At 42.8% G+C, this 15,287-nt stretch overlaps 1 protein-coding gene across 1 annotated transcript in view; it reads right to left on the bottom strand.

Moving 5' to 3' along the window:
* Positions 1-2,879: 2,879 nt before the first annotated feature.
* Positions 2,880-15,287, bottom strand: part of nectin3a (nectin cell adhesion molecule 3a) — a 34,512-nt gene continuing 22,104 nt past the window's right edge. The window contains exons 3-6 of the mRNA XM_063016500.1: positions 7,186-7,482; positions 5,280-5,397; positions 5,033-5,184; positions 2,880-3,427 (exon numbers count right to left, since the gene is read on the bottom strand). Of these exons, the coding sequence (XP_062872570.1) occupies positions 2,880-3,427; positions 5,033-5,184; positions 5,280-5,397; positions 7,186-7,482 (1,115 nt within the window). The remainder of the gene's footprint in view (positions 3,428-5,032; positions 5,185-5,279; positions 5,398-7,185; positions 7,483-15,287) is intronic.

Here is a 15,287-nt window from a genome sequence, read left to right as displayed (position 1 = left end):
TTACATTTTTACAGTCAATAACATTTGATATTCTGAGGAAGAAGATGCAGTGATTTTTCTCATTCAGAAGCAATAAACATTCATAAATAAAAATACCAAAATAACATCTTCCCATGGACTGATTTGTTACCAATATTCACAAAAGTCTTTCCCATTACACAACCACTACCAGTCTGGGAAGGTAAGGGGTAGCATGTGCTTGCTCTAAGACATGTTAATTCAGTAAGGATATTAATGAGTAATCTGATAATCGATAACCAACAAACAAAGACGTCACTGTTTAATTAATGCTGTTGGATACAAATTAATTTTATTTCATTTATTTCATATATTTTTTTAATTTTAGTTTATGCATTATCTCCCTTTTTCTCCTGATTGTGTCATGGTTCCTCTCCACTAATGCCAACCCCGGCTCATATTAACGAGAACGAAGCTAACCCATGCCCCCTCCGACACATGGGCAGCAGTCGTATGCATCTTGCCACCTACACTTTGACGAGTGCAATGCGGATCAGCACTGTGTGCGGAGAGACACACCCTGACAGCACTCTTTCCTTGTCTCTGTGCAGGCGCCATCAATCAGCCAGCAGGGGTCGTAAATGCATCAGTCATGAGAGAGTCCCTATCCGGCTTAATATCCCACCTCTATATGAACAACAGGCCAATCGTTGTTCATGTGGTTGCTCAGCCCAGCCGGCGGGCAGAGCCGAGACTCGATACATTTGATTTCATTTTTAACAGCATTTCTATCTGTAGCACATTGTTATTTGGAAGATGTGTGCAGCTGGAAGGGGTAATGGGGGCATTAACTTATGCCGAAGAGAATAATGAAGTTTAGAACCTTGGGAATGGGACCCCACATAGGGTTACACAAGAAGTAAATAGATTCAAAAGACATTTTTCCAAACCATTTACATGAACGTAAGCAAATTAATCAACATTTAGAAATAAGAGAATCCCATAGTTAACATGGTCAAATGCACTTATTTACAGTACTGCACTAGAAAAACAGCTCAATAGGGGCAAACATAGGGGCAAACCAGAAAAAGTAAGAACCCCTGGGATGTCACTATGACTAATATTAAGAACAATAAAATGCCATTGCTCCCACCCTGACCCAGGTGGAAGGTCAATCATAACCCGAGGATCAACCCACTGGAATACTATTGCTTTTAAAGCCATCAAGAGTGACATCATGCTCTTAAACAGATATTCTGTAACTACACCAGGCTTTCCTTTAAAAGAAGAAACATAAAACATCTGTAGGAGGAATTATTAGAACCCAAGCACATGTTAAGAAACCGTAATTACAAAGTTGAATCTTTGAGGTAAACCTAACCAGCATGTGCAGCAGATGTGCTGTTTAAAAAAAGGTCAAAAACATGTTAGTTGTGGTTTTGTTCATCGGTCAGTGCATTAGACACTGACCCAAGACTAATCTCTGGCTAAATAACCCAGCATTTTATTGCTGTTCATGTTAAAACTGTCACATGACCGCAACACAGTGCAAAAAATAATACAGGGACGAGTCAAAAACACATGCATTGCCACTCAGGTGGCGCAGCGGTAAAAAAACGCTGGAACACCAGAGCTGGGATCTTGAATACATCGCCCTGCCTGCTGGCTGGGCTGAGCTGCCACATGAACAGCGATTGGCCTGTTGTTCAGACAGGGGTGGGATATTAAAAGCCAGATGGGGTCTCTCTGTCATAACTAATACAACTACGACCTCTGCTGGCTGATTGATGGCGCCTGCACAGAGAGAGTGCTGTCAGGGTGTGTCTCTCCGTACACAGGGCTGAGCTGCATTGCACTCGTCAAAGTGTAGGTGACAAAATGCATACGGCTGCTGCCCACACGTCGGAGGGGGCGTGGATTAGCTTCGTTCTCCTCAATCAGAGTGGGGATCGGCATTGGTGGAGAGGAAGCATGACGCAGTTGAGCAACTGGACGCACTAAAAGGGAGAAAAAGGGAGAAAATGCATAAACAAAATATCAAATCCCAGACTGGACGCTAATCCATCAATAGGCCTCGGTCACCATCACCATACCCTCAGACACAGCCAATCACCGCAGTATGCAGACGTCTGACTGGCCACTAGCAATGCTGGATCCCTGTGGTAGTGCGCTAGCTCAATTTACAGCTGCACCACCCAGACTTCAGGTATTAACACGGAGGGGAAAATGTCATCTGAGTGATTAATATGAGGGATCTTCAAAAAGTTTCCTCACTTTTATATTTAGGTTGGAAACTATGAGGGTGGGAGGCGTAGTAACTGGTTGTGTCTGAGAGACTGAGAGAGGTTATAGTCCTGATTTAGCACCACATTTTTGGACACTCAGAGAAGCTTTAAGGGGAAGAAGTGTTTTCATGTGATGATGTGAGCCTTTCATTGTCAGGCTGACCTGTTATAACTACTGCAAATATAGGAAAACATATGGCAAAAATATGTAGACACCTGAGCATGAGCTTGTTATACATGGTTCTAAATCCATAATCATGTTTTGCAGCTATAACAGTCTCCACTCTTCTGGGAAAGCTTTCTACAAGGTTTTGGGAGGGAAAAAAGTGTGGTTCTGGGAATTTGTGCCCATTTATATCATATTTTAACAGAACTCTTGTGCATAGAAGGGACAGTCAAGCTAAAGCAAAAACAGCCACCTGAACTTCATCATCAGAAGTGGTACATTTGGCCGTGTAGTGTAACTCCCTTGTCATCAAATACAAAAAAATGAATGCAGCAATTTGCTGTGAATTAGCAATCACACAAGGGCCTCTGTCCTTCAAAATAAGGAGCTATGATACAAATGTTTAGTCTCTCATAGTTCAAGAGTTTGTAATACTGTATTCTGTAACACCTCGTAATCATCCCTCGGTTTTACACGTACCATTCTCTGCGAGAGATCACAGAGCCGTCCACATGAGACACATACTCTGTGCCCATGTCGTTGTCCTGATGGTACGGGCCGCCGTCGTTTAGAGGCGCGATCGTGTTAATCTTCTTGTTTTCAGGGTAATAACTCCCCCACTCTTCGTTTTTGGTGTAACTGTGGTAGCTGACGTCTCCGTCGGCTTCCGGTTTAGGTTTCAGGTCCTGGCTGCTGGTGGCTGAATCGTCCTCGAAGGCGTTGTGAAGCTCGTGAGAATCTCTCTGCATGTCCGACGGCACCATGTACTGCTTGGTGTAGTAATCGCCGCGGAACGTGCGCCTCTGACGGAGGTAACAGAGCGCAGCCAGAGCCAGGAGCAGAACCAGGATCAGGATGCCACCGACAGCGCCGCCCACCACGGTGCCCACGGTGCCGTCGGGCAGGGATGTCAGCGTCGGGGAGGACAGGCGAGCACGGAGCTGGCTGGAAGACGTGCTGGATGAGCTGGGCAGGGCTGCGTTAGTGGTGATGGCGAACGGAGTGGTGGGTGGAGGGTCTGTTGAAAGGAAATTGAATAGACATTACACACTTTAGGTGACATTCATGACAGGACAGGTACTCGTTACACAAGATTCATCAGTTCAAGTCTTTAATGTCTCCAATTCCCCTCACTTGCACGTCTTTGGACTGTGGGAGGAAACCGGCGCTCCCGGAGGAAACCCGTGCAGACACGGGTAGAACATGCAAAGTCCACATAGAAAGGACCTGGACCGCTCCACCTGGGAATTGAACCCAGGACCTTCTTGCAAAATGTGAGGCAACAGTGCTACCCAATGAGCCACCGTGCTGCCCAAAGTGTTATGCACTACCTAGTTGGTTGCTGGTTGCCAGTTTTTATTAAATTACACTATATGGGCAAAGTGTATAGAACAATGGGTTCATGTGTTCTAGACACACCCATTGGGAACATGTCTATACAATTATATAAGTTAAATACACCCAATTTGGCAGAGGAATCTAACCCTATAGCTGCGTCTTTAACCTGGCAGATAATTATACAGAGATCAATGGAGTGTGTTGAGTCCCTGACCAGTCCAATCGCACCACTGAGAATAAGTGCTTTTTGCCTCAGTGGGCACATATTCTTATAGACACACTCCAAAATCTTGTAAAAAGCCTTCCTAGCAGAGTGTAGACTGAGCCACAAAAGGTGAAGGCAATTTCATATGAATGCCAATGGCTTCAGAATAAGGCAGTTGTAGGTTAAGGTACTGGACTAGTAATCGAAAGGCCGCTGGTTCAAGCCCCACCACTGCCAGGTTGCCACTGTTGAGCAAGGCCCTTAACCCTCGATTCGATAAAAGCGTCTGCTAAATGCCGTAAACGTAAATGTAAAGTCCAACAAGGTCAGGTGTCCACAAACTTTGGCCATATAGTTTCCTCATAGTTCCATACAGTCAAATTAGAATGACTACACACTTGTGTGGAAGTGTTAATCCAAGAAATCCAAGAAATTAAATGCATTTAAATATTGTAACAAGTTGTAAACAATGGCAACCATTGAGGTTGTTGTCCAAAATGATGGACGCTATGTTGCCCGCTTACAGATGGGAGCTTAGCTTCTTAAACCACGTTCAAGAGTCACATGGTGAGGAAGATCACATCTAAAGACTGAAGTCACTGTTCTGGGATGAAAAACCAACCAACCGAGAAACCTATGTGGAAGGACTAGATTAGGGGTTGTCTTGTTTACTGCAGTGGTTTGCCAAATGTTTATTAAAACAGTATTTTTATTTCTTGGGAAAACTTTATCATCAAGAGTCAAACGTCAAACCTTACAACGTTAATGCTAGTGTATAGAATCTGCTAAATATTTTGCTTAAAAGTAGTCGATATTACTTTTTACATGATAGGATACACAGGTTACCATTTGAGAACGTTCAAAACAGAGAACATATTGCTTCAGTTAATACTGCTGTAAGGACTTTTCAGTGTGTGGTGTAGTTTGGGATGTAGCACTCTCTCATTTAAAGATGTATTTACTTGCCCCATGAACAAAACCTGATTAAAGATTTGTGTATTAATCCAGACCCTTTACTGTTTCTGTTTTCTAACTCCTGCTTCTAAACTCTTATGCATCACCAAAAATTGTTCAACTCACCTCGTACCCAGATATCCACATCCTGAAAGTGTACTTTAATGTCGTTCTGAACCTCACATCTGTACGTTCCAGAGTCGTTTTTCTGCAGAGGACGGGTGAACACCAGAGTTCCATTTGCGGTCACGACTCCTTCAGGCATCTTCATATCAAGCCTGACAAAACAGGGTTCGAATTTGACCAAGAATAATCAACAGTGCCAAACTAATGTAAAAAACTAAATACACCATAACGATTTATTGGCACGTACCTGGTCCAGAGAAAGCGATAAGGAGGAGGATTGGCATTGGCTCGGCAGTCAAGCTTTGCGTTCTTCTGTCCCGCGTACCAAACCTCATCCTGACCTACCACCATGATGTCTGGAGCGACTGGAAAAAGCAAGCAAGGTAAAAAATGAAGAACATTAGAAAATGAAACATCCTTTGATATAAAATCTAAATGTGGCTGGTTTGAAAGCCACCAACTGTGTATAGTATGGCAGGGTGGGAGGTAAACACTGTCCACTTCAAAAATAAAGTAATTAAAAAAGAAAAACAATGTTCAAGTTCAACAATGCTGTTTTCTTGTAATGGGTACAGGAAGGGAAAAGGATTTATGTGAAACTGTGAGTAATATTTAGTTTATGGGATCTTCTCTTTGGTGTGGTGTTTGCTCTGTGGCATTGGGTTACTGATTGAAGGTCAAAGGTACCACCAAGGCCTCCTAACCATGTCTCTTGGCTGTCTAAACTTTTCTGTTAGCGCATCTACCAGGCGTAATTATAACAAACAGGCACTCAATTCCGCAAGGCCTTTATTTTCCACCATTATAATGTGGATGGATTTTTCTTTTAACCCGTCTGGCTTCTAAAACAGCAATACTGTGCATAATTCCTAAAAGGTTTTTTTTAAGAAATGATTTCCTCAGCCATTACAGTGGCCGGACAATACTTCTGCTTCAGCACTATACTCTGTACAAGCCCTTTAAAGATATTTATTAAGTACTAAAGGCTCCTTCCCTCCCCTGCGGTTTCACTCCTACTGCTAGCTCTGTTTGGCTCTGATCAATATTTCATAAACCGGCTCCATTAAGCAGCATTCGGTTCAAACAGAAAGAAGCCAACGGTTCGAGATGCCAAAGGAAGTGCTCATCAATGATTATTGCGTTTAATTGCCTCGTAAATGGTTTTATAAGAAGAAGAAAGCAGATGTAAAGTGTTGTAACAGGCTGCGGTTATAAATCAGAAACTTTGCTTTTATTACAATGCAGATTGTCCAGTAATAAGACAGAACGAGGCTTATAAACAACTTATTCACTAAGAGCAAAGTCATCCTGACATGCTGGAGTTTTATTAACATGACACCGATCAGCCATAACATTAAAACCACCTCCTTGTTTCTACACTCACTGTCCATTTTATCAGCTCCACTTACCATATAGAAGCACTCTGTAGTTCTACAATTACTGACTGTAGTCCATCTGTTTCTCTGCATACTTTTTTAGCCTGCTTTCACTCTGTTCTTCAATGGTCAGGACCCCCACAGGACCATTACAGAGCAGGTATTATTTAGGTGGTGGATCGTTCTCAGCACTGCAGTGACACTGACATGGTGGTGGTGTGTTAGTGTGTGTTGTGCTGGTATGAGTGGATCAGACACAGCAGCGCCTCACTATCCCTTTGGTCCACCAACCAAAAATATATCCAGCCAACATCGCCCCATGGGCAGCGTCCTGTGACCACTGATGAAGGTCTAGAAGATGACCACCTCAAACAGCAGCAATAGATGAGCGATCGTGTCTGACTTTACATCTACAAGGTGGACCAACTAGGTAGGAGTGTCTAATAGAGTGGACAGTGAGTGGACATTTAAAAACTCCAGCAGCGCTGCTGTGTCTGATCCACTAATACCAGCACAACACACACTAACACACCACCACCATGGCAGTGTCACTGCAGTGCTGAGAATGATCCACCACCCAAATAATACCTGCTCTGTGGTGAGATGTCAATTAAACAGTGAAAACCCTTTTTCCATAGGGTCCATAAACAAACAAGGTTTTAGTCAAAACTATAGTCTAAGGTCCACCTAACTTTGCAATGCAAAATGCAATTTACAGTAAAGTTACCAGTAAAACCACACAAGACCCCCCCGAGACTAATTAAGAGACCAACTCACACTGTACGTTAAGCACATAAGGGATTTGGAAGTCCATGTCCAGCGCTGGATGACGCACCACACAGGTGAGAACGTGGTTGAAGGCATGGCTGCTCGGTGCCCAGATGTACTGCACTTGGGCTGTGGTGGTGCCGTCTGTCTCGTTCTTTATGCTTTGTTGGGTGCGGCCATAAACATCTGCCTTCCAGAAGACTTCAGCTGGTGGACGAGCCCTCTCAGCAGCACACGTGGCCACCACACTCTCGGCGGCTCCGTCCACAAGAGGTCCAGAATCGAAGACGTACACCTTTGGCTCGACTGGGGGTGGGGAAGGAAAGATGAGAATTTAAGTTTAAAACAATGTAAGAATTATACCTCATTTTTACTAATTTCTTACTTTAACACTTGGTTGAGCAAGCTTTGTCAGATACTATATATGGTCTAAAGTATGTGGACACCAATAATTAAAACAATCATTTACTTTTAACTTTGTGTCAACAGTTTGTAGATGCCCGTTCCTGTTACAGCATCACTGGCAGTTGTAGCTTAGTGGATAAGGTACTGAACTGGTAATCAGAAGGTTGCCGGTTCAAGTCCAACCACTGCCAGGTTGCTACTGTTGAGCCCTTAAGCAAGACCCTTAACCCTCAATTGATTGTACAGTGTATCACAAAAGTGAGTACACCCCTCACATTTCTGCAGATATTTAAGTATATCTTTTCATGGGACAACACTGACAAAATGACACTTTGACACAATGAAAAGTAGTCTGTGTGCAGCTTATATAACAGTGTAAATTTATTCTTCCCTCAAAATAACTCAATATACAGCCATTAATGTCTAAACCACCGGCAACAAAAGTGAGTACACCCCTAAGAGACTACACCCAAATTGAGCACTGCTTGTCATTTTCCCTCCAAAATGTCATGTGATTTGTTAGTGTTACTAGGTCTCAGGTGTGCATAGGGAGCAGGTGTGTTCAATTTAGTAGTACAGCTCTCACACTCTCTCATACTGGTCACTGAAAGTTCCAACATGGCACCTCATGGCAAAGAACTCTCTGAGGATCTTAAAAGACGAATTGTTGCGCTACATGAAGATGGCCAAGGCTACAAGAAGATTGCCAACACCCTGAAACTGAGCTGCAGCACAGTGGCCAAGATCATCCAGCGTTTTAAAAGAGCAGGGTCCACTCAGAACAGACACTCAGTTGGTCGTCCAAAGAAGCTGAGTGCACGTGCTCAGTGTCACATCCAACTGCTGTCTTTGAAAGATAGGCGCAGGAGTGCTGTCAGCATTGCTGCAGAGATTGAAAAGGTGGGGGGTCAGCCTGTCAGTGCTCAGACCATACGCCGCACACTACATCAAATTGGTCTGCATGGCTGTCACCCCAGAAGGAAGCCTCTTCTGAAGTCTCTACACAAGAAAGCCCGCAAACAGTTTGCTGAAGACATGTCAACAAAGGACATGGATTACTGGAACCATGTCCTATGGTCTGATGAGACCAAGATTCATTTGTTTGGTTCAGATGGTCTCAAGCATGTGTGGCGGCAATTAGGTGAGGAGTACAAAGATAAGTGTGTCATGCCTACAGTCAAGCATGGTGGTGGGAATGCCATGGTCTGGGGCTGCATGAGTGCAGCAGGTGTTGGGGAGTTACATTTCATTGAGGGACACATGAACTCCAATATGTACTGTGAAATACTGAAGCAGAGCATGATCCCCTCCCTCCGGAAACTGGGTCGCAGGGCAGTGTTCCAGCATGATAATGACCCCAAACACACCTCTAAGACGACCACTGCTTTATTGAAGAGGCTGAGGGTAAAGGTGATGGACTGGCCAAGCATGTCTCCAGACCTAAACCCAATAGAACATCTTTGGGGCATCCTCAAGCGGAAGGTGGAGGAGCGCAAAGTCTCGAATATCCACCAGCTCCGTGATGTCGTCATGGAGGAGTGGAAAAGCATTCCAGTGGCAACCTGTGAAGCTCTGGTAAACTCCATGCCCAGGAGAGTTAAGGCAGTTCTGGGAAATAATGGTGGCCACACAAAATATTGACACTTCAGGAACTTTCACTAAGGGGTGTACTCACTTTTGTTGCCGGTGGTTTAGACATTAATGGCTGTATATTGAGTTATTTTGAGGGAAGAATAAATTTACACTGTTATATAAGCTGCACACAGACTACTTTTCATTGTGTCAAAGTGTCATTTTGTCAGTGTTGTCCCATGAAAAGATATACTTAAATATCTGCAGAAATGTGAGGGGTGTACTCACTTTTGTGATACACTGTATACTGTCACAACTGTAAGTCGCTTTGGATATAAGCGCCCGCTAAATGCTGAAAACGTACATGTAAAACACAATCCACATTTTCACCATGATTTTTACCGCGACCCAGACAACACAAACAACGCATCAAAACCAGACACAATACGAAATATACTTTACTAATAAAAACTGTGGCAATCTGGTCCCACTGTTGTTTACAAAATGTAACATAAAGCCTCCACAAAGGGGTGCGTTTGTGTACAAGTTCAGTTCGTGCCCGTTACAATTCGTTTATTTTATTATTTTTATTTTTAGTTAAAAAGTTCTTGGCGACCCATTTTTTTGGGCTTGCAACCCACCCACGGTTTAAAGAACCCTGGCCTAGCACACGCCTCTTTCATCTTGATGCTGGCCAATCATGTATCTATACAAAAGCTACCAGTACGGACCAGTCTGCTCTTTCCGTATTCATCCGCCACTCGTGCCAGGACCTCGACCAGACAGCAGGAGTCGCTGTTGCCAATCGTGTGTGAAGTACCGGCCCTTGCAACTCAAAATCAACCCTTTTGACGCGTTTGACACATACCTATTTCGGTCACATGATACAAAAATTAAGCCCACAAGTTAGCTAAAATGCTAAAAGGTGGGAGCGTCTCGTTGCAGTGAAAAAAGCTCAGGGTTCCTACTGATTTTCCATCACTGATGAGCAGTATTGGTATGCACTTTGTGTTTTTTAGTATGCTCGGTGCAAAAACGTTGGGGACCGGTGCTTTAGGAACTTAATAATTCTTAATAAGTATAATAAGATAATAAGTATCTATTGGACTATGGAAAATAATTAAAGAGAGAGTTGTTTATTGGTTTGCAACCCCATTAAAACAATTTAATCCCCAAGCAATCAAAGTCCTCCAAACTACTTTACTCAACCTGAAGCTGCAGCCCTGATTGAAAGAACATGTTTTCCCTTTGAAAGGTCATTCATTAAAAATACATTGAGGCCACATGTATAGTGCTGAACTCAAACTGTGAACCCACAGATCCATTTGTAGGCATTACAAATTCACCAGACTGCTTTAACCCCTTCATTCTGCAGCACTCCAACAGCTGCGGCGCTCTCTGAAACAGCCCGGTCCTGTGGCTCGACCGCAAGTGGCTAGCCACCGTCCTCAGAACCCCCTTTTCTAAATATAGCCCTTTCACTACTGTTCCGGAAGCATGGAGCCGAAAGCAGTCTGCCATCACCCCGGCATTCATCTGCCCTCCACCCTGTACCAGCCTAATAACGCAGAGGCTGTGGTGCTGACGTGACTGCTTTTAATCATCCGCCGGCCCTTTGATAAAGCGAAGCTAGAAAAACTAGCCAGTTGTGACAGTGAAGGGAAAACGGCCGTGTTGCACTTGAGTGGAATAACGATTTCCTGTCAGGAGTGCAACGAGGGAACAAAACTGGACTTTTTCCCCACCCACACTGACAATCATATAGTACACCGACACGTTCGGACTTACTCAGCACTCTGCTCTTGCTGATGTAAAGGACATACAAACCACTTTTGATGGATTGTTGTGTAAATACTGTACATGCAATCATAAGCAGCATCCTCCTTCACATGAAAAAGCCATTAATCTGTTTAATTTAAAGCATAAGTATTGACTTCGGTTTGTCTATTTTCCTCAAAATATAACTCGAGTCGCCATGGTTAAAGCACATGACGGGTGTAAAGATCTGTGTAAAGATATTTCAAGATTAAAGACACGTTCACTGTTTCTGCTGTTGCTGTTAAGGGTGTGTTCACCATGCTGCGTTCGCTAATTGCAATGTACAGGAATAGAGCACAGCACACAAGTTTTTTTTTTTTTACTATATTACGGTATCCTGGTTTCAAATGGCAAACAGGGACTATTGATCTGTTCAAGTCTAATATTATTATAATATATTGCACAAATGGCTAATTACAATTTGGATTTATTTAATAGATTTACTTCTTTAATAGTAATCAAACAGTTATCACATTAATAGTAATTAGGTAAAAATATCCACATACACATCCGTATATATGCATATAGACTATATATGTGAATGTACGTATATATACTGTATGTACACTCACTGTCCATTTTATCAGCTCCACTTACCATATAGAAGCACTCTGTAGTTCTACAATTACTGACTGTAGTCCATCTGTTTCTCTACATGCTTTATTAGCCCCCTTTCATGCTGTTCTTCAATGGTCAGGACCCCCACAGGACCACCACAGAGCAGGTATTATTTGGGTGGTGGATTATTCTCAGCACTGCAGTGACACTGACATGGTGGTGGTGTGTTAGTGTGTGTTGTGCTGGTATGAGTGGATCAGACACAGCAGTGCTGCTGGAGTTTTTAAAAACCGTGTCCACTCACTGTCCACTCTATTAGACACTCCTACCTAGTTGGTCCACCTTGTAGATGTAAAGTCAGAGACGATCGCTCATCTATTGCTGCTGTTTGAGGTGGTCATCTTCTAGACCTTCATCAGTGGTCACAGGATGCTGCCCATGGGGCGCTGTTGGCTGGATAATTTTTGGTTGGTGGACTATTCTCAGTCCAGCAGTGACAGTGATCCACTCATACCAGCACAACACACACTAACACACCACCACCATGTCAGTGTCACTGCAGTGCTGAGAATGATCCACCACCTAAATAATACCCACTCTGTTGTGGTGAGTGGAACTGATAAAATATGCAGTGAGTGTAGAAACAAGGAGGTGGTTTTAACACTTTTTAGTGCCCCCCCCCCCCCCCCCCCCCAAGTATGTTTTTCCCCAATTCATTATTAATTAATTATTTTAAGAAACAACCAACTATAAGTACAGTGGGAGCACAACAATCAAAACCTGATACCATGTGAATACACAGTCCTACAATTAACTGTATGTAAACATTTGGATACCCCTCACCAAATGACACACAAAAAATAAAACTGTAATTATGGTGTGTGCAAAGGGTTGGATGCTCAGAAGTCTCGGAAGTCTCAAAGTTTATTCAGGTCTCACGCTAACACTTAACAACCACGAGTTCCTCTCAGCATCCGAGTGAGGATCTGGAAATGAAGCTAATTAATGCCTACAAAGTAATGGAGGGCTATAAACCGATATCAAAGTGCTTTGAGCTCACAGTTTCCACTGTTTCAAATGTAAGACATGCCTGTTAAGGGAAGTCAAGACAAGTAAAAAACCCTCTCAGATAAGAGCACCATATGACAGCAGGAGACCTAGAGAAAGATAAGCTGATACAGGAGTGGTGGTGGACTGTTCTACTGTGCAGCCTCACTTGCACAATCATTACATGCATGGATTCAGACAGAAAGCTTCACGTGTGATCTTAGCACAGATGTTAAAGTCTGAACTATGCAAAAAAAATCTTTGGCCATGATCATGAAGGGAAGTTTGAAGTAAAAAAGAAGGAAGAAACACGAGCTGAAGCTTTTAAACTGATCCTCATGACCTCCTGACTGGAATATTATTGAAAATCTGTTGGCTGATCTTTGAAATGCTCTGTGAGCATGGCGGCCCATGAATGTCTTAATACTTAAAGGATTCCACAAGAAAAAGTGGGTACAAATACTAGAATTCTCTCCTTATTGGCTCATAAACTCATTACTTCAGATTAAAAATAAAAAAAATGTTAAGTAACTTGCATTAATATAAAACAAATATTTGTATTGTTTTTTTATTGTTAGTTTATAAACTGGCCCCAACCCCCAGCCTAAACCCTCTATTATCACAACCAGACCTCCAAATAAACTTCCATCCTGCCCTTAGGAGGTATTAGTAGGGTTTGTTTGGGATCTTCAAGGGTCACAGTGTTTAAACATTGGAGAATTAAGCACCATTCAGTAGAACTGATAAAGTGACTGCATGTGTGGCCAAAGGTTCTTTGAAACGATGACGGGGGACAACAAATGATTCTAATTTAGTTGTTGGAACAGATACTGCAGAGGTAGACCCAGGTGAGGAAGCTCCAACCAACAGTTCACCTGAAGTAAACTCACTACATCAACAATCAAAATGAAGCAATACCAAGATTTGTATCTTCAAGGTTCATGGACCTGCTCAACATCAATCAGCACTTTTTGGTCACAAGTGTCACAAAAACAAAAGTAAGTCCCCAGCATAATGACGAAGGACTATAAATGATTCAGATTCTGATTCAGTTGTTGAAGCAGATCCTACTGAAGTAGACCCAAGTCACCAGCATATTGACGAGGACTATAAATGATTCCGATTCGGATTAAGTTGTTGAAGCAGATCCTGCTGAAGTAGACCCAGGTGAGAAAGCTCCAACCAACAGTTCACCAGAATTAAACCCACTACATCTACCAAAATCACAAGTACCAAGATATTTACCTTCATTGTGGATTGAATTTGTCATCTGATGGCTGAGCTGATATGAGCTCTGGGCAAACTTGCCCAACACTCACTGGACATGGGTTCACTCATTCCACCAGTACCTACTGTTTTCTCTATTTTCTCATTTTGATTGCACTATTGTAGAGTTTCTACGCCTCCCAACACACATTTTGATGTATAATTGCTACTAACATTTGCACAAACTTATAACATGAACCTTGAACAAGAAGACTATGCTTTTTGTCATCCTCGCTGTAAGCGCAGGAATAACTTCAGAACTCGTGTCAAGGGGATTCCAGAAATTTTTTAATTGAACACAGGGGGGTCTAAGAGTAAATGAGAAAAACAACCACTGGCATAGAACAAAATGTTTTGTGGCTACCACACAATGCTTTTTATGAATTCATTTAGGAAAGTAGTGCTTTGGGGCTTACAGCTGGTGTTCCACTCATTTTTCATTCATTCTTTTACCATTAGGCTAATGGTTACACTGTGTTCCTAAAAGGCTGAACAGTGCAGATGAGTTCTTGCACTGGCACGCAGGTTTAAATCGGTTATGCTTGGTGGCTCATGTTGGAAAAGATGGACAACTGCCTGTTAAGCAGACTTGACAGAGTGGCAAAAGGTTAGAGCATAGTGGTTAAGGTACTGAACAAGTAATCAAAAGGTCACTGGTTCAAACCCCACCACTGTCAGGGTGCCACTGTTGGCCCTTGAGCAAGGCTTTTAACCCTCAACTGCTTAGATAATATACTGTCACAGTACTGTAAGTTGCTTTGGGGCCTTTTTTAGGCTACCACTGTTATACTGAACCACAGTTTAAATTGTCCTCAGACTCCAATAGGTTTGGGCAGCAGTGAAGTTTCTGAACCCCAGTGCATCCTTGGTAATTAACTTTGGATCCACCTAAAAACCATTTAGGGTAGCCTTCCTATAAATACTATATGAACAAAAGTAAGTGGACACCTGCCCAGGAGCTTGTTGTGACATCACCTTTTAAACTCCTGGGCATCGATATAGTTGAGTTCCTCCAAAACCTTGCATTGTGCAGAAGGGCACTGTCATGCTGGAAAGAAGAATGCCCTTATTCGTAATGTATACATATACAGGTGTACTGGGATGAGCTGGGATTCAAACTCTTAACCTTTCAGTTGATAACCCAAAGCTCTACCCACTAGGCTACCACTGTCCTTCCACTAACTGTATCCACAAAGTTGGAGAGATGGTATTAAATCTACATAAGTGATTTATTTTATACACCTCTTTGGACTGGATGTGGCTGAAACACATTAACTTGATAATTAGGAAGGGTGTTTACATACTTTAGTAATTGGTATGTATGATCCTCCTGGTGAGGGCTGTGGTGTGTCCACTTTTTTTTTTACTGGTGTCCTGTTCATTGTGGAGACTCCGCCCCCCCCAGACATAGCCAATCATGTCTATATGTAGATGCCCAACTAGCC

Source organism: Trichomycterus rosablanca, chromosome 20 (genome assembly GCF_030014385.1).
Source record: "Trichomycterus rosablanca isolate fTriRos1 chromosome 20, fTriRos1.hap1, whole genome shotgun sequence".
Classification (NCBI taxonomy): Eukaryota; Metazoa; Chordata; class Actinopteri; order Siluriformes; family Trichomycteridae; genus Trichomycterus; species Trichomycterus rosablanca.
This window is presented reverse-complemented; position numbering and strand designations above follow the sequence as displayed.